The sequence below is a fragment of the Crocodylus siamensis genome, chromosome 4 (genome assembly GCF_052110815.1).
Source record: "Crocodylus siamensis isolate JL-2025a chromosome 4, ASM5211081v1, whole genome shotgun sequence".
NCBI classification, from domain to species: Eukaryota; Metazoa; Chordata; order Crocodylia; family Crocodylidae; genus Crocodylus; species Crocodylus siamensis.
In genome coordinates, this window is record NC_143398.1 from 124,130,113 (window position 1) to 124,150,272 (window position 20,160).

Sequence of the window (20,160 nt, forward strand, 5' to 3'; positions counted from 1 at the left end):
GGGAGCTTGTTCTTGTCACGCTCCGGCTGGGCTCTGCCAGCTTTGCCCAGCAACAGGTACTGTCAGCACTCTCCTCACGATCCGGGAAAGTCCCTATTCGGCTTGCTTTGTGGCCCCTGGCCATGTGCTAGGAAAACCCCGTCCCCCGAGGAAAAGCCCATGAACATTTTGGTGGGAAAGTTCCTCCAATCAGGGTTTGAGGTTGGGCTTGTCATCTGGCCTATAAAGACTGGGGTGGAGCTTCTACCCAGAGTGGACGCCAGAAAGATACCACGCGGAGGCCAGAGAATCCATCGCTCTTGGTCAGCTAGCGGGAGCAGAAGCCAGAGCTTCCATTGCTAAGTGGGTAGGCCTGGCCAGCTTCCCACAGCTGCTTCTGTCTCCCAAAAATTGTTTGTTTGCCAATCGGCTTGTTTTGGTTCTCGGGAAGTCCAGCGGTTCATTGTTTTCGCCCTCACCCAACCCGAGAGCCGTCAGTTTACTTCCCATCCGTTCCATCAGAACGGGACGGATGCTCGAATTTTTTTTTTATCGATTTTTATCCCCCCCCCCCCCCCCCCCACCCATCCAACCCAGATCCAGGGTTTTGTTGTTTTCTTCCCTTCGCCTCTTACTGAACCAGGACGGAATCCGTCTGTGCAGCCACATTCACGCTGGTGGTGCACAAGTGAGAGACTTTATTTGTTGTTGTTCGACTGAACCAAGTGTAACTGCCTGCGCAGCCACATCTACATCAGTGGTGCATAAGTAAGAAACCAAATAAAGCTTCCTTGCAACCATTACGAGTCTACCTCTCCCTCTTGCAACTTAACACCAGGGGATAGAACCCACCGGGGCTACAGCCACAGCCCAGCTCGCGCCCCGCACAGTTCTGAGAGAAATATTGCAGCCAGTTAGAAGACCCTGCTATGTTGACCATGCAAATCACAGAAAATAGACAATGGCACAATAGCATAGTGAAATGTGTACTTTATTGTGCATAAATTCATATGAATTGTACCTCAAATTCTTCAATTTCTGTAACCTTAAAAATAAATAAATAAAATTTAAGATGCAGCCTCACTCTGCCCATCTTATCACATAAGACTTGCATTAAAAATCCATAAATCTGTTTTGCAGTATACTGCATGACTACTTATTCTGAAATATCTGGAAGTCCTGTATTAACTGGTGTTCTTAGGGCAAATGAAAAATTGTGAAAAGTACTTATAATTAAATAGTTTTGTAGCAACATTTCAACAAAATAAGCATTTTTAAAATTTGAATTGGTGTTTTTTGTCTTCCAAAATAAATTTAGTAGCTTGGGATTTTTCTCATCCCTGCACACATTCCAGTGGCAAAAAAAAATGCAATGGGGATGCATGTGTATTTGTAGTAGGTCAAATATCCTCATTCAAAACACATCTTCATGTTTGAAGACTTTAAAAGGAACCTTTTTCATTTCCTCTGAAAAGCAATTTTATGAACTTAGTTAGCTCTACTGAACATGCTGTTTTACCTTTGTCCTAATCTTTTTTTCCCCTCTCCTTTTAGAATTTGAGAGTAGAATTAAATTTTGATGTCCTGTGAATTCTATCCTTCTTGTCAGCTTGTTTGGTAGTCTGTTGACTACAGTCTTTACAGAACCCTAGCTTGTAGGGGAAGTCAACTTTTTATGTTTAACTCCTGCATCTCAAATGATACTCAATTTTAAATTCATAGGTTCTTAAGCAAAAGCTAGAAGAAAGAAGAAAGCTCTGGTGTCAAAAAATTGATTTCTTGAAAAAACGCACAGAATCCCTGGATAAAGAGTTTATTAAAATGTCAGGAAATTTGAGGAGAACAAGGACAGAGCAATTTCATTTAAGGAAGGAACTGGCTTCAAGGTACCTTTTTCTTATTTCCCCCTGGCTTTCAAATGTAAACAAGATACTTGATGAATGTTAATGTTTTCAGAAAACAAATGGCACACACTTCTGATCAGTTTGGTTATTTAGTGCATTCTACTTGAGTTGGAATCTCTATACAATAAGGAGACCAATTTCTGGCAGCTCTTTAAAACCAGACCACAGAATAAAATGTAAAGAAACAAGCTGCGCATTTCACAGGTGCAACCACTAAACAAGCAGTTGGTTTGTCTGCAAAGTAGAAAAATGAAAACATTCTTTCTCATTGGAAACTGATCCTTATACCAGATAAAACTATGATTGGCTGAGACCGACACCTTTTCTTGGCTCCTCAATGGTTAGGAAAGACTGGAGCTCCCTGAATAAGTTATTTCTGGAGAAGCAGGACTGTACAATAGGAGTCTTTTCCTTAACTAGATGTATTTGCAATATATACATGGCTTCTGAGCAATAAATACAGAATTAAAAGGTATGTAGATGGGACTATTGCATTGGGCTTCCAGGCACCTATGCAAAGTTCTGACCAAAGAGTTTGAGTGAACTCCAGTTTAAACAGGGTGTATCTACACATGCCTCTGACTGCATAGTTTGTACTTGCTTTAGCAAGTACTAAATGACTGTGCAGCACCCACCGGCAGGTCCTGGTAGCTGCACAGTCCTGGTGGCACACAAGTGCAGTAGTAGTGGTGTCACAGTGCCTGCTGATGCTACATCTCTGTAGCTCATTGCTATGGCGACAGTTTCATGTGGGCGTGCCCACTTCTGGATTTTGACTAGAGGCTTTGGCAGGAGTTGGTAGTGCTATATATATTTACAATATGCTCCTCAACATGCACTTTCCAGTCAAAATATGGGCTATGCCCAGGGATGGATCCAGGGTGTAGGAAAGTGGGGTATGAGAGTAGCCACTTTCACTGAAGCCTCCTGCCTCCCTCCCCCCACAACCAGTGTGGACAAACCATACTGCTGGAGCCTCTGGAGACTTTCGTAGGCCATGAAGCATGTAAAATGGCTTCCTCCTTCATACTCAAATGTCCATCTCCTCTCCCTCTTTCCCCATCTGTGGCTGCTGCTGCTGCTTTCCATTCTGTTCTAGGGGAGGGGAGAAGCTTCAAAGCCATTCTTGCCTGCTCCAGCCAGGTTGCATAGAGATTGGATTAGGGTGTGTCTTTCTCCATGGAGAAGGGAAGATTCTTATGTACTTTTGGGACTTAAAAAAAAAAAAAAAAAAAGTCCCCAGAGGCTACTGTCATTTAGTGCAGTTGAAAAGGGAGGTGAAACTATATGGCTGTACTGCCTCTGGATTTGCTTCTGCCTATACCACCTAGATCAGCTCCTCCAGGGTTGTCTGCTGGCACTAAGCAGCAGTGGCATCTTGGTCTGCTCACTTCCCATCATTTACTCTAGCTGTATCAGTAGAACTAATCTTGGTCACCTGCTCCTGACGTTACTGCTGCCTCCTAGCGTCAGCTGGGGGTACTTTTTTAGTAAAATATGGGGAGGTGGACCTACACAAACATTGGTGATTGCTGCCATCACTGAACCTGTGATGGTGAGGAGACGAAAGTAGCTGCATCTAGACTACTTTTGCATTGCAAAAGAGCTGGACAAAAAGGTCAGTCTTTAGGGACTGGTGTGCCACCACCATCTTTTAGCACATAAAATCATAGAAACCTAAGGTTGGAAGGGATTGCAGGAGGTAATCTAGCCTAACCCCCTGCTCAAAGCAGGAATGGCCCCAACTCGATCATACCAGCCAGGGCTTTGACAAGCCAGGCTTTAACCTGGAGATTCTACCATTTCTCTGGGTAACCTACTTTACCACCCTCCTAGTGTGTGTTTGTGTGGTTTTTGTTTTCTTGTTTTGTTTTGTGTTGTTTTTTTCCCCCTTAAAATATTACCTAAACCTCCTGTACTGCAACTTGAGACCATGGCTCGTTGTTCCTTCACTTCTTACCACTGAGAATTGTCTAGCTCCATCCTCTTTGGAACCACTCTCTCAGATAGTTGAAGGCTGCTATTAAATCCCCTCTGTCTTTTCCCTAGAGTAAATAAGGAGAGTTCTCTCAGCCTCTCCTCAGTAGTTGTGTGCCCCAGCCCCCGAGCCATTTTTGTTGCTCTCCACTGGACTCTCTCTAACTTGTCCACAACGTGGGGGGGAAGGGAGGGGGCAAAACTGGACATGGTACTCCAGATGTGGGCTCACCAGTGCAGAATAGAGTGGAATAATTACTTTTCTTGGTCTGCTTGCAATGCTCCTACTAATGCTGCCCAGTATGTTCACCTTCTTGGGTGGATTGGCACACTACTGACTCACGCATTCTATTGTCCACTCTAACCCCCAGGCCATCGTCTGCAGACCTGCTGTCTAGCCAGTCAGTCTCCAGGCAGTAGTGACGCATGGGATTCTTTTGTCCTAACTACAGGACTTTGCACTCATCCTTGTAGAACCTCATGAGATTTTCTTTTGGCCCAGTGCTCCTATTTAGGCGGATCTGAATCCTAGCCCTACCCTCTAGTGTATCTACTACATGCCCCCAGCTTGATGTCATCTGTGAATTTGCTGAGGGTGAAATCCATCTTACCTTCCATATTGTTAATGAAGAGATTGAACAAAACCAGTCCCAGGTCTGACCCTGGGGACACTCCACTTGATAGTGGCTGCTAGCTAGACATTGATCTATTGATTACTACCCATCAAGCCTGACAATCCAGCCAGCTTTCTATCCACCTTACAGTCCATTCATCCAACCCATGCTTTCTCAACTTGCTTGAAAGAATGCTGTGGGAAATGCTATTGAAAGCCTTGCTAAAGTCAAGGTATACTATGTCCACTGCTTTTGCTGCATTTACAGAGCCAGTTACCTCATCATAGAAGGCAATTGGGTTGCTCAGGCACGTATGAAATTGCTATGTGCTGTCAAACCAGCTGCTTCAGCTGAGGGATGGCTACTTTTTTTAATAGAGGCTTTGTTTTGCATAAATGTAGTGTTGTCTCTTTTTGGTCATTTTGTTTTCAAAAAAAAGCCCTCCTGAACTGACTCTATATAAATTTTCTTTAGTATTCATTTGGCATTTACTTCATGTCAAAGCTTTTTTGGTGAATCCATGCTGGCTGTTCCTAATTGCCTTCTCCAAGTGCTTAGAAATGGATTCTTTGAGGACTTGTTCCATGATTTTTCCGGGGACTGAGGTAAAGCTGTAGTTCCCTGAATCTTCCTTCCCTTTCTTAAAGATGGGCACTGTATTTGTCCTTTTTCCAATTGTCTGGGACCTCCCCTGATCACCTCCAAGTTTTGAAAGGTTATGGCCAGCTGCTCTGCAATCACATCGACAACTCCCTCAGCACTCTCAGATGCCTTACATCTGGCCCTATGGACTGGACACATCTGGACACATGTCCAGTTTTTCTAAATAGTCTCTAACCTGTTATTTCACTGCTGAGGGCTGCTCACCTTCTCCCCAGACAGTTGCCTGGTGATGTAGTCTAGGAGTTGACCTTGCCTTTTTCCTCATTATCTGCCACTAGGTTGCCTTCCCCATTCAGTAAGAGACCCACACTTTCCCTGACCTTCCTCCTTTTTGTTGTTAATATATTTGTAGAAACCTTTCTTATTACGCTTTTATGTCCCTTGCTAGCTGCAACTCCAATTGCACTTTGGCCTTCCTGACTTCATCCCCTGCATGCCTGAGCAATATTCTTATACTCCTCCCAAGTTGTTTAGCCAAGTTTCCACTTATAAGCTTCCTTTTCTGTGCTTAAATTTAAGAAGAGTTCTCTGCTAAGCCAAGCTGGTCACTTGCCACATTTGCTATTCTTCTTACGCTTCAGGATGGCTTGTTCCTATGTTTTCAGTAAGGTTGCTTTAAAATGCAACAAGCTTTCCTGGACTCCTTTTCCCCCCTAGACTAGCCTCCCAGTTGTCTGAGGGAGTCAAAGTCTGCATATAAGCTTGTGTAGTGCTGCCTGGCTGTCTTTCAATGAAACATTGCACTGTACTGCATAGTTGACTTGTTAAAGCTGTGTATCTGTAATGGTTGCTAACACTGCTAATACGTTGGGATTTTGGAGGTGGGGGACAGAATTCTATTGAATCCTACTCTTTCTAAAAACAAAAATCTGTTTTTGCAAGTTTTTAACATTGCTTTGGTATTCCGTAGTACTTGCAGTTGAATTCCGTAGTACTTGTGTTGACTCTGTCTAGGAGCATCGCAGAAGCAATTTGCAGGGCTAGCATAGAAAATATCTGCTTTCTGTGTCAAAGTGAAAGCCCTATGGGATTTTTTTTGAGGCGTTACCCTTTTTGATGGCTTTACTATGGTGCCTAGCCCCGTCACTGGTGTCATACAACCCAGACACAACTTTTCTGAAATAGCAACTGCTTGTGGTTTGCCCTTGTGCTCTTCTGCAGGCAACATGAACTAGAAAATGTCAAGCAGCTACAAGAAGCAGCTGCTGGACAAGTAGACACCCTTAGCTTCCAACTGCAAGAAGCTAGAAAACAGGTGGAAGATTCCTGCAAACAGGTAGGGGAGTGGTGATGGGATGTTCTGTGCCCCAGAAAGCAGTGCCTGCTACATTCTCGGCTAGCAGAAAGGAAACCTGTATGATCAGCATGAACTGCCTCATTGCAAAACTGTCACTGGTGTGGAGGAAGTAAAAGCAGAGGGGGTGGTGTCAACAGTTTTGCTGATGAAAGAGACAACTTTGCATATTTTGTGGTGGCTTTATAATAAAAAAACAAAACAAAAAAAAAAACCCCACCAAAAATAGCTCCCATACACAGCCCTCAAATGTGAAAATGCAGAAGTTCAGTAGGAGCCTGACACTTCCTGAGAGAACAGATGCATTTCAGTTTGCATTTTCATGATCTGTAGAGACTTCTTATGTCACCTATAAGTTTTATTTTAAAAAATTTAAAAGCTATTCTGGGCTCAGGTTAAGGATCGAGATGAGGCCCTCTACTCTGCCTGTGAAAAAACCAAATCTTTGAAATGTGAATTGGAGGAAGCCATTTCTGAGCAGAAAAATCTCCAGGCTATGAATACATCTTTAATGAGCACTTGCCAGATGCTTCAGGAAAAAAACAAGGAGCAGAAAAGTAAGTACTTGAATGACACATGTATGTCACTATTCACTTCAGTGCTAGCTAGTTTGCTGCAGTTGAGACCAGGGAGGAATCGAGCAAGCTCGCAGTACAGATGATGAACTTTTTGTGTTGCTGTGCTCTGGGAGAGCCCTGTAGCCACGCCAGAATGTGCAGTTCCCCAGATAAAACGTCAGCTAAGCAGGGTCTTAAATTGGTCATCTGGACAAACCTCTAAGGAAAATCCTAGGGTACTGTGGCACTGGGTTACTTGACTGCTGTCACTTCCCTCTGAGTCAGTGCTGAGGTATTAAGCAGTAATTTAACTGAAATACTGGTCTTCATGTCTAGATAGCCCCTACCTTGGTACCCCTCATCTTGGGTGATTTTTAAACTCCTTGTCCCATTTCACACAGATGTTGTACTATGGATTGTTTTCCTCCTTCCATCTTACTGTATGGGATTGCCATGTGCTGTCAAACCAGCTGCTTCAGCCGAGGGATGGCTACTTTTTTTTAAATAAAAGCCCTCCTGAACTGACTATATAGATTTTCCTTAGTATTCATTTGGCATTTACTTCATGTCAAAAAGCTTTTTGGGTATCATCTTTAAAGTGGTCAGACCTGTTTAATTCTAGTTGATGTGGACTAGTAGAGATGGCATATTTGACTACCCTAGCTTCAGAGAAGTTATGCAGGCTTACACCAGTGGAGAATACAGCCCTGGGTGTTTTTCCCCATGGTAGCATGTATTAAAATGTGCCATAAAGGGAACCTGAGGGAAGAATGCATTCTAAATTGCGGCGTTAGAGTATTCTGGTATTAAAGCTTCCTTCTGAAAAGATTACACCACTCAGGCAGCAGCATACTCTGAAGGCAAAGTGAAGAGGTGGTGCCTGAACACTGCACCAGGATGATAGACTATCTGAGGATGAGCATATTTGCTGCAAGCTTGGAATTGTAATGAATACCCCAAGTATGTATGCTGCTTTTTTTTCAGGCTTCTGATTCTTTTCTAATTGTGGTTTTAGCTGCATGGAAGTGACATATCTGTGGAAATATTTCCTTTCCCTTGTACTTCTGCTAGACCTTTTGTGTTAGGTGAGACCAGAGTATTCCTCCTGGTAATGAAGGGATAGAGCTACAGCTGACAGCAATTAAGCTAGCAAAGATGTACTAATTAAAGCAGCTAAGGTGATTTGGGAAATCTTTTGAGGTGATGTTCACTCTCAAAAGCCAATTACCCAATGTCTCTCTCCATAACGTCACTAAGAAGCAAGTGTAGAAAAGGCAGGCAGGGCTCTGTGTGTAGATGTGATATCTTTTATTAGACCAACTGAGTAGTTGGGGGGGGGGGGGGGGGGCGGGAATGGTCTTGGCAAGCTTTTGGGCACCTTCACCTGTCTTCAGGCTTAGGGAGTCTCTGCTGGTCTGAGACTCCAAGAAAAAGGTGCCACTTTCTGTTGACTCCTGTGTGGTCAGCAGTTCTGTTGCTTCAGACCAGATTCTGCCACTAGCTCCTGCTGTGCATTGCCCGTGCAAACAAAGCCACTGATGGCAGCAGTGTTAGGAGTATTGTGCCAGACTCCACAGATCTGTTTGCTGAAGTAGGGGTAATTTGATGCGAGTGAGATGTACATAGTCAATTTTGTACATGGACTTTTATTAGTCTTAAAATAAAATGTAATGTAGAAGTGTGTGTGTGCAAAAGAACCGATGATAATTTTGAGGTCTGGATCCTGCTTTGGCTTGTGCACCCTCAGTGGAATCACTAGCAGTGCAGTGTGGTAGCTTTTTATTTCTGGAATCATACTGGTGATGAGGCACAAACCAAAATAATTTATTCTTTTTACATGTCATCTTTCAGTTGCATGTTTGGTATTGTACAGTCTGGCCATGCTCTGTTCAGTCAGTGGTCTAGAAGTGGTCTTAGACTGGTTGGTCTAAGTTGGTTTACTACTATTTCCTAGTAAATAAAACTAGGAAAACCTAAACGAGTTCTGAAATCAGAAGTGCATGCATGTCTCCAAAAAGGATTCCTTTTATTGCATGTGCTGTTAAAATTCAACACAGTTAAAGAATACATGTCTGTTTTATCTCTTCCTTTTGTTCGTTTTTTTTTTTTTTAAAGTGTAAGGAATTTTACAATGTCTCCTGTATAATGGAATAAGCACTTGAAAAATCTTGCCTCCAATTTAAAAAAAAAAAAAAAATGCAGATATAAATAGCAATGATAAAAATGCAGATATAAATAGCAAAGATATAAAACTGGTGGGCCAAAACCAGTTTTAAAAAGGATCAGAGTACAACTTGACTTTTGATAGCTTGCAGCCTGACATGTAAATGTCTCTTCATAGCAACTATTAACACTCTGCGAGAGATGCTGTTTGAAAGGCAGCTCTGTGGATCGCTACATCAGGTATGAAGTCTATATTTCAGCTGGTGGGAGAAGGCTGAGCCTTATGGCACAATGGACACTGGTGATTTTATTATCCAGGTCCTCCCAGTTTCAGACAAATTGTAGTCTTGGAACTATTTTATAATGGCTGTCAACTAGGCCTGTACAGAGCAGCAAGCATTTGCTTCAGATTTTGATTTGGCCAATTTGAGAGACAGTGGTTTGATTTGATTTGGCCACATAAGAGCTGAAGATTCAGTGACACTTCAGAAAGTGGGCATAGACTAGAGAGGCAGCAGTCCTCACCATGCTGGACACGGCCACCTCCAGCTGGTACATCTGTTTTTGTGGGGGGTCAGGGAGGGAGGGATTGGGGCTGGGACAAGATGCCCAGCCAGGATGGGGGGTGCGGGATGTGGGTGCTTCAGCCCTGGGAGTGGGGGGCTATGCCCTGCTGCCACTTTCCCAGCTGGGAGGTGGGGGGGGCTGGTGGCAAGGCAGGCACAGCTTGCTCCAGGTAGAAGAGGGCAAGTGGCAGCAGGGCATAGCCCCTGCTTCCAGGGCTGCAGCACCTATATCCTGTGTCCTGTTTTCCCCCTCTGCCCTGCCCCAGCTAGGCAAGCAGCATCAGTGCTTGCATCCCATGCTCCAGTTGGCCAAGCAGTGGGCTATGCCCTGCTGCTGCTTGACCCCTTCTGCCTGGAGCAAGCCATGCCTGCATCATGCATCCCCACCCCACCTCTGGCTGGGCAAGCAGTAGCAGGGCATGGCCGCGTTCCCAGCGCCTGCATCCCACACCCTCCCACTCCGGCTGTGGAAAAGGCAGTAGGACGTAACCCCCACTCTGGCAGCACCCACATCCTGCACACACATCTTTTCTCCACCCCCCCAGCTGGGCAAATAGTGGGCTCTACCCTGCCACCACTTGCCCAGGTAGGGCAGGGGAGCACAGGATATGACCGTGGCAGCACTGGGAGCAGGGGCTATGCCCTGCTGCCGCTTGCCCAGCTGGGAAAGGAGGTGGGGCACAATGCGGGCACAGCTCAGTCTGGGTGGAAGGGGGCAAGCAGTAGCCTGGCATAGCCCCTCCTCCCAGCACTGCCACACCAGAGTCCTTGGGACCCCTTCCCTTCCCGCCCCCCCCGCCACCGCCCTGGCTGGGCAGCTTGTCAGCCACCAATCCCTGCCACACTGTGGGGACATTGATCTGCCCCTTCCTTCCCTCCACCCACCACAACAGACTTATCAGCTGGAGGCAGCTGTGTCTGGTCTGGTGAGGATTTCTGCCCATTTTTAATCTATGGCTGAATCCTTTTCCGAACTGATTCGGAGACTTCCAATTTGATTCTGACCTTTTTAATGAGTCTCCTGATTTCAATTCTGATTTCGAAGATTCGGCCAAATCTCCTCTGAATCGTATCGGCTACCAAAGTTTCACACAACCCTACTGTTAACCTCTTTCCCCACCCCCATCCTCTCCTGCTGACACTTAAATGTATTGGCTGAAGTGAACTGTATATACAGATAAACTTGTATGCCACTGATATGCCTCCAAGCTCCTTAAGCTTGAGCTTCACTGTCTATCTGGTTCAGCACTGAGCACGTTGGCAGCACTTGTGGTAAACAACCAGGCTGGTTTTTGTTTTTGTTTAACAGGGAGCTTTATCTCCCTTGACTTTATAAAATTGCACTAAAACTAATCAATGCACGTCTTTACTGTCTTGCAGACGGTTTTGAGAGAAAGATGGTTGAGCTGGGAGTGGGTACAGAGAGAAGCCCTCAGGGTGTGGGATAATAGGAAAGATGTATTGCTTCCTCTTCATAGTCACCACTCAGCTGTGGTGTGGGATAATGTGTAGTATCTCTTCCTTTTGTGGCAACTCTGTTAAATGGGAATAAAGAAAGACAGTATTTCCTCTGCCTACTACTGAAGGCAAGCGTAGTTGATTTATTAAATAAAATTGGGCCGGTTTTTTTTTAAATTTTTTTTTCTAAGTCTAGAATTTAAAAATTAAAATTTACACAAATTTGAAGGGGATGGACATTTTGTTGTACTTGGTATCTGAATGAAAGCTTCAGAACAAACCTAGAAGTGCTACATAAATGAAGTGATGAAATTTCAATTTTGAGAAATCATCAAAACAGAATCCATTCCTTTTGTAAATGAAAAGCTGTTGAAATTGAAACATTAAATCTTCAACAAACTGACTCTTTGGAAATAGCAGGACTTAAATTGGAGACCGAAAGAGCTGGTTTTCTTTTGATTTGGCTTACCTGTAGAGGAAATTCACAAAATAGCTGCTATTTTTAATGCCACAAGTCTTCTGATGCATACATAAGTTCGATGGCAGAAGTAACTCCACTTAAAAAGAAGAGAGGGTACACATGAATAAAATTTTACTTCAGCATAAAAGTTTGCAGGACAAGGCCTGCAGTTTAATCAAAAGAACCAGATGAATTTGACTATCCTATAAGCCATGCTATTTAAGTTTCAGTAAAGGTAAATGTCAGTTCAGTAGTTCAAAGCATAAGAATGTCTTCAGTGAAAAGACACGTTTTTAGCCACCTGCAAGTAATTTTTACAAGCTGGGGCTGGGTATACTCTTCTCTTTAAAGTCATTGTTCAAAATTTATCTTTGCATTACACCAGAGTTTTAGAGATGGGGAGTCTGGCCAAAGTGCACTGTCTACATCAAATATAAAACAAGAGACAGTAAAGCAGAAGGTAAGCATATTATAAATTTTGACCACTATTGTTCAGTATTAATAACTCTTTTTTTCTCTTGCATCTTGGGAGAGAGATGCACTGACATCTACCAGAACCTTCTTCCTTAAACTAGCTTTACATCCCTTCCACCCCCGCACCTCCCAGGGCCCCCTCATCAGCTCACACTGAGGATCGCTGAATTAAACAATGCAAATGATACTCATTTGCCTGCTTCCACAGTACTCATTTGCCTGCTTCCACCAAGGTCATACACACCATCACCTGCTTACAATATCCCTCTGCCATCTATATTGGCCAGATAGGGTGATCTCCATGTAAAGAATAAATAGATAGAGATTCCAGAAATGCACAGAGGCTTCTGGGAGGACACTTTTTAACCTCCCTAGGCATTCATTCCGTTGGTGACCTTAGAGTAGCTCTCCTTTTAAACAAACAAATGGACAAAAGCTCTTTAAGAACCAGCTTGAACACAATATTGCAAAACCAATACATCATCCACAGACTGTGTGGTGTGTTTTAACCATGGTTTCAACAAGGTCTGTAAATTCTTATCCCGTTACCTGGGGTAGGTGTTAACTTTTAGTGGTCCTCAAGTTGAGGAACACTGAGTGTTCTTTAGATGTCTCCCCTGGTAGTTTCCCTTCCCCATCCCTTTCCCTCTTATTTAAAACTCTTATTTCTGCCAGTCCATTTATAGCATCTGAAGTAGGTTGTGGCTTAGGAAAGCTCAAGTCTCTAAACTAGTTTCTAAGGTGTCACTCTGCTCTACCTCCTGTCTAACTTCAGACTAATGTGGGGAACTACCGCTCAACATTTGTCTTTCTTTTTTTTTTTAAAAGAAAACGGCATGCATACATATGTCACCTCTATCCTCAGGACATTAAAGGAATATGTCTTATTACCTATGTGTCACCTTTTTGTTCTTGTGTCTCGCTTCCTGTTGTGCTTCTGAAAATGTTATGCTCCAGGCCACTTTAGTAACCTTTGTGCAAAAGTTTGCAAACTTTAACTTTTTTTTAATGAATGCACCTCATTCAGTGATAGAAACCTGAAAATGGGACTATACTTGAGCAAAACAAGGTCTCCTCCAGTTACTCTTGAACCGTTTTTTGGGGGGGGGGGTTTAATTCAAAAAGGTACTTAAATCATTAAAAATTGTCTCAACTGAAACTAATATCAGCATTCTTGAGGATAGAAGATGTAGATTCTTCAATGATGTATTCACTCAAAATTAACCTTCCTTCCCTGAAAAGCCCCTAAAATCAAATGTGGGTGAAGGCTACTGCTACAGAAACTTTCTTTCCAATACTGACTATCCAGTAAGTCTTCAAATAAAGCCTCTTACTGATGAACAAATTGGCATATACACTATGGGGAAATCTAGGACCTAAGTGGAGCCTTTTTTCTCGCTTGCTTTGTGGTTAGTGAAGGGACAGTGGTAGGAGCAGTTGCAGAAGCAGCCAAACCAGGACTTTTTTTTTTTTTTTTAAATATTCTTGGAATGGGTGTCATCTGTGTACTATTCTAATGAGATTCTACCTCTTCAGCTCTGTTCCTCTTTCTCTCTTCCTCAGCTGCACATGCACTGATTCTCAACCACTTCTTCCCTGCCTGTGTCCTGAACTTGTTCTCCACCTTTACTCCCGCTTTAAAGTAGACCTAATATGGTTATTGCATATTTGTTAACTGTGTATACTCCGTCCTCTCCCTTCTCCTCCCCCCCACAAATACTTCTACTCTATCTTTCCAATTGAGAGCCACTGTCTGGCTCTTATTGATGGAAATGGCTCTAATTAGTGACTCTACATATTTTTAGTGCCTCACATAATGGGGCTCTGTTCTTTTAGTGTGTGTGTGTGTGTGTGTGTCCACACATGGTTTTAGGAGAGGCCAGTTCTAACATGCAGTGTTTTCCTTTCAATTAGCAACATTGCTGCTCCCAAAGACGAGATCAGCGCCTGGGAGTTTCCTTTGTACCTTTGTCAGGACATGAGTACAGGTGGTACACATCTCTACTGGGTAAGGTCTGCTAATTAGTTTCCCACCTGGCTTTTTTTTCTTCAGAAAATTTTAAAGAACTAGTTGGCAGGTAGCCTACTTTTGAACTAAATCTAATATGGCAGGCTGCTAAGTGTGAGATGTACTATGTGCACGTGTGCTTCTTAGTATACATCGGGCATGGCATTCCATGGGGACAATTGCCACTGGCTTCATTTTGTGGATAACTTTTCAATTAACCTGAGATGTTAATCCATTAGGCTAGGTGGGATCCATTAGGCTCTAGCCACAAAGAACATCTGGGTCCTTCATGATCTAGCTTCAGTGGTTGAATGGCGGTTGAAAGGTGGCACATGTATATGGGCACAGTATCTGATACTGACAAAGCTATGTTTTTAGTCTATAAACTACTGATCCTAAAAACAGTTTAGCCACCTTCATTTAATCTAAATTTCAGCCTTTGCTGTTAAGACTGTCATGTTATCATACACATGTGGACTCAACTGTAGTCTTCCACCCAGGCACTAGGTTACCTTTCATGTCCCAGTATGCTACTTTGTGAAACGCTTCCCAGTTGCTGCATCATTCTGCAATTTTTACAATCTTCAATTCCCAACTGGTGGTTGAGGTGTGAGATTTGCAGGGCTACATCTATTTCTACTCATGTGAGACTCTCGTATTGCATACTGCAGCCTTGTCTCCCTCCTCCATGACAACGCTCCAAGTCTAATTGCTGTAAAATATTAAAGTCATATTGAATAGTTTGGCTGCCAGCTGTGCCATAAGGAAACTGGGCTGTGCCACTCCCTTAAAGTAAGATGGGCATTGATATCTTTTGGACTGTTGGTCATACTCCCCTCAAGTGGGTTCTGCTAATAATAATAATAGTATCCTCCCACCTGTAGTCTATAATACTTCTCTGGAGTTTTCTGAAACTTCTTGCTAATAGTCTCTAACAGTAGCAAGTGAACTAAGCAGATGCACTTTCCAGAGCATAATCAAAATGGTACAGATTTAGGATTATTTTAGTTTCTGGTAGAATAGTCCTGGCATAAACAGACTATTACCATCCTCTGGACACTGCCTGTATGGTATATTTAGTGAAACCTCTAAATATCTCCTTGCAATACACTGGAATAAATAAAGAGGTATATGTATAGTTGATTACCTGAATTTTGTAGTTGAATCCAAGCCTATTCTTTTTACAGTGCCCCTTTGTTTACACACTGTTACAGTACTTTGCTAATGTGGTATGACCTGAGATTGTAGCATGCATACCAAGTAGTAATGTCTAATGAAGTAATGATATTACCCATATTACCTTCAATTTTTTTTATCTAACTTATTAATATGCATGATAAAAAAGAACATAGGAAGGGGTTCTGCGTGTTGTTTGTTTGTTTGTTTTACAATGTGACTTTTTGACTCTGACTTTGATGGTTTTGGAGGTGAGAGTGGAGGGGAAGAGAAAGGATAACTAGACCTGAACACGCATTAATTTCTTTTATTTTATGGCCAGGATGATTTGTAGCATTTGTCATAATTATGCTTTGCATTAAACACAATCTGTAAATCTCCTTGTCTCTCTTTAGTTCTCTAGAAGGGGCACTGATCAAGAAGACTACCTATTCTGCACATATGAATACTAGCAGTGTTGTGTTTTTTGTTTGTTTGCTGCTTTTCTTTAAACAGACACCTCTTGTATCAAGTCTGAATATCTTTTTTTAACAGATGCTCTGACACTGGACACGCTACAGTTGAATCCAAGAGTGCACACACACAGTTGTTCCACATGTACTGCAGCCAGACCTCTACCTGCATTTGAACAGCAGGATCTGATAAATGGGTCCATCCTGGATATGACACCTGCATCCCTCCAGTAAGATGGTAAAACTAGTTCTTCTGGTGGGGTGGAAGGGGAAATAGAGGTGATGTATAGACTCCTGAAGAGAATCCACAGAAGGTGTGATTTTTATAGCAAGGTGGTGAAATTCTCATGTCAGCTGAGGTACAGGGTAAGTGTTGTCCAACAGAAAGCTTGGAGTCAGACTCAGAACCGAAATCCTGGTCTCCTGAGCTTGAAGTGCCCCATCCATGAGGGCAACCTTTGATGCTTTAAGCCATCTCAAAAAGCCTTGCAGTAGCATCAAAATGCTTTGTTTTGAGATGTAACAATTCCCTTACCCCTTTATAATTCTCTAGTGTTTCTGTTTAAGTAATGTCCACAAATAAAAGTAAGGGTTAGATGTTACTGAAGAAGTAGAAGCTGATGAGCTGCTTTTCTTATGGTGTTTGAGACCCAATGATTTATTATCTGTATGCTACATTAATACTCCGGCTGGATTATTTCGCATTGTGATGCTTCTGTTTTGTGATTTGGGGAATTGGGTACTGTCCCTGTAACAGCACAGCAGCCAATTTTTTTTAAACCAACTGAGTTATCAAAATAAGAGTTCAGGAAGAACATCTTTGAACTATATGCTTTTTAAATGGCAATATGCAAATAAAGCTTGTGCTTCCAGGTGGAAAATACATTTTGCTGGCAAACAGACTGAGGCAGATCTTCCTGTTTCCACTACCATGATGGACTTGTTGCTTACTGAAGTGAGTACTGTCTTTGCACTCATCAGTCTTGCTTCTGAATGTGAATGTGGTAGACATTTACTGATTCTCTACAATAGAAGTTATGGGTTACAGTCTCAACTGGTTATAAATCGGCCCTTCAATGAAATGAAGTGCTGCTTAAGTTGTGCTAAGATGGTCAAGGTGAAAACACTCCCAATTCAGGAGCATCAAGAATCATACCCTAGCGGAGATCCTTTTGTAGATGTATAAATTTTAATATAGTTGTTGCTTGGCAGTTACTAAGGTCTCATCTGTTAGTGATACTTTAACTTCAGAGCTTCCCTTCCTCTCTCTTTAAAATTGGGCAAATTTTAAATTCATTTACTTTATTCTTCCTATCTACTACTTTGGCATGAGAATTGTGTAATAGTCAAGCCCACCCTGGCTCTTAAAAAGCAAATGTGACTGCTACTCAGTGCTCACATCTATGTGAGCATTCTACTGAGCATTAGTGCATAGTGGTAAAAATAGTGCTAATGCACAGTAGAAATAGTCTACTGCATATTAAGTGTCACCAAAAAATATTTGCATTTTTCTACTGCACACTAGCATGGGCTAATGTGAAGTATTACAGAAAAGCGCATCAGAGGTGCTAAAATGTGAATGCACTGTAGCAAAGGCACATTAATGAATGTCTAGATGCACCCAGTATAATATAGTTCATTTTGACATTTTAGTACTCGGTGGGATCCAGTATATCTCAGTGCACCCAGTATTTAAGGTTGAGGACACCAGGAAAACAATAGGGGGGGTCTCAGTTCCAAGGACCCACCAGTGATGCTGCCTCAGATGAATGCCAGATAAGGATTTGAACAAACACTTGATTCCATTTGGTAACTATTGTGGCCAACAGAACTTTCTGTTCTACTCTGTATCATGCTCTTTTTTTAAGCTGATATGAATTAGAAATTTGCATTACTGAGATCAGGGTTTTGAAACAAAAGCTTTGGAGATTTGCATCTGACCTTTTTGCTGAAATGCAGTGCAACTTCTTTTAGAAGTGAAATCAATCTAATTTGGGCTAACAGGAATAGAACAGTTTTGTTTTTTTTTTTTTTTTTTTTTTTTTTTTTTTTTTTTTTTTTTTTTTAGATGAATGTGTGGTGGACTTACCTGTTTGAGAATTGTCAATTCCCTGATTGGTGGATGGGCTCCACCAATTGGAAGAGTGGGGAGGAGCTGGTGGTGCCTGAAGGGAGGGGATGAGAAGCCTCTGGACCAAGTTCAGACCTGCAAGCTGCAGCTCTGCTGGATTTCAGGAGGTGGAGTCCCCTGAGGGTATAAAAGGAGCAGCATGAGCTGCACTGGGGGACGTGGTGAGGGACTTTGGAAATTGAAGAGCCCAAAGAGGGCCTCCACCAGGATCCCTTCTTTGCCCCACCAATGCGCCAATCTGCACGTGGGGCTCAGGCTCTGGGAGCCATGTGGAGGTGGGACAAGCCTGCATCCCCAGCAGGGGGCCGCACAGAATGGCGTGCAGGCCGGCACGTGGAGAGCTGGCCCTGGGAACAGCTCGATGCTGCTTGGGTTAGCCCTGGTGTAGGCTGGATAGCCAGAGCCCTGCAGTGTGGCCTAGCCAAGAAACTAAAAGATCCCCAGAGTCTAGAGCAGGGCCCAGGAAAGGGAAGACCCAGGTGTAAGGCTGGGTAAACCCACCTAGCAGCGCCTGGATCCTCCCCCCCAAGAACTGAAAGAACCCTTGGTGCCCAAAGCATGACACGGGGCCAGGAGGGGAGGTCTTGGCATGAGGCAGACTGTACTGGGGTACCTCTGACTGAGTGGAGGACTCTGAAGTCTGGTCGATGGCTCCTTAGAGAATACTGAGTTCCTAGTAAAATTGGGTTCTGCAAGGGAGGCATTCCTGAAACAAGCTTGCCCCCCCCCCCCAGCTAGACCCATAGCAGGGAAGGTACCCCTTGCTAACTGGAATCCAGGGTTAAACTCCCCTTATTGTGTAAAGCTGCACCTCCTTTATATTTTGTAAGACTGTTATCATAATTATGGATATGCTGTATAATATGTGATGGGATTGGCTTAGTTTTTGTACAATTTGGTTCTTCACTGGTATGCTGCCTGCTTGCAACCCCCCCCCCCCCATTCCCCTGCTTCTTTTCCTACCCAGTTGTAGTTCCCTGTAAACTACCTGTTGACCCTAACTTACCTGGTTCACCTATCCTGGGTATCGACCCCTCTTTGCACAGGCCTCCTGAGGACTTACTAATTATGCCAGGCCTTTGTAGGGTGCAGGGGTTGAGAAGGCCATCCCTGAGGTGGGTTCCCTATTGGGACAAGCAGTCCCAGGAGGTGTAAATATTTATCTGTATACCCTTAGTGTTGAATTTATATCACTGGGACTAACTGGAAGTTTTCCTTTATTTGTTGGGTGATACCTACTGAAATGCTTACCTATATGTAGGATAAGAATAGTATGTATATTATAATTTATTAAACTAATTAGTTAAGAGCATTTGTGTGGAGTCTATTCGATAGAGGAAAGGGGGACCTGAGCTCAAATCATAGGTGTCCCTCTCACAGTACTGTTGCCTGCCCCATCTATCCCTTCCAATTGAGGATGGGCACACCGTTGGGTGTTCCCAGGTTACAAATGGAGTGGCCTTGAATCTTGAAATACTCTTGCTTTTCCAACCAAGGTCTACTGCAGTCAGCCGGGCTCCTCTGCAGTAAGAAGTATTGCTGAAGTAAGAAGTGATAGTGAGAAGAATAGAGGCATGTTCCTGAGTTGGGGATGGGGCTAGATGAAACCCATCTTGTAGTTCCAATGACCTGTTTCTTTTGAGGGATTTATTTGCAACACTGCCAACATAAGTTTTTTGCCAAGCCTTCCCAGGGGTCTTGCTTGTAACTTGTTTCTAAAAGCAAAATAAATAAAATAAAAATTCTCTTATATCAAGAATAACCCCCTTCTAGGCCCTGGCTGGGGTTCCTAGATATTTCTCTTAATCCCTTTGCATACCATTCATAATTCCCGCCCCTCTTCTACAAAATATTCAAAGTCTGAACTGAAGAGAAGGCAAATAGGCTGTGTCCAGGATCAGCTTAAAAATGACGCAGAGTAAAATTTGAATGTCCTTGTTTAATAGGAAAAGCTTTCCTAGTATGTTATGAGACTGGGTCTTGGCAGATATGTCAGCAGCTCAAGTCCTTCAGAATGTAAGTAGCTCATACTGTAAGTTATGAAGTATTTTACTGAATTTCTCAAAGCACAACAGTAGGAGTTTAGGGGCTGCCTGAACTGCTTAGAGCTCTTGTATAAGACTAAAGTGTCTACAGTGCTTGGATTAAAAACAACTTTGCATTCCAGATCTTTTAGTACTAAAAACTAGGATCATCCTGAAAGCATTTGCAAGGAAGCATGTGGATCTAATTTAGGGTTATGGAAGATTCTGGTGACCTAACATAAATTGCTACAGTATCTGGA

General features: G+C 43.0%; 1 protein-coding gene across 1 annotated transcript in view; it reads left to right on the plus strand.

Moving 5' to 3' along the window:
* The window catches only part of IRAG2 (inositol 1,4,5-triphosphate receptor associated 2), a 54,654-nt gene that overhangs the window by 17,758 nt on the left and 16,736 nt on the right, over window positions 1-20,160 (plus strand). The window contains exons 16-23 of the mRNA XM_090041607.1: window positions 1,702-1,865; window positions 6,299-6,413; window positions 6,826-6,988; window positions 9,330-9,391; window positions 12,021-12,095; window positions 14,024-14,117; window positions 15,828-15,975; window positions 16,619-16,700. Coding sequence (XP_089897733.1) covers window positions 1,702-1,865; window positions 6,299-6,413; window positions 6,826-6,988; window positions 9,330-9,391; window positions 12,021-12,095; window positions 14,024-14,117; window positions 15,828-15,975; window positions 16,619-16,700 — 903 coding nt within the window. The remainder of the gene's footprint in view (window positions 1-1,701; window positions 1,866-6,298; window positions 6,414-6,825; window positions 6,989-9,329; window positions 9,392-12,020; window positions 12,096-14,023; window positions 14,118-15,827; window positions 15,976-16,618; window positions 16,701-20,160) is intronic.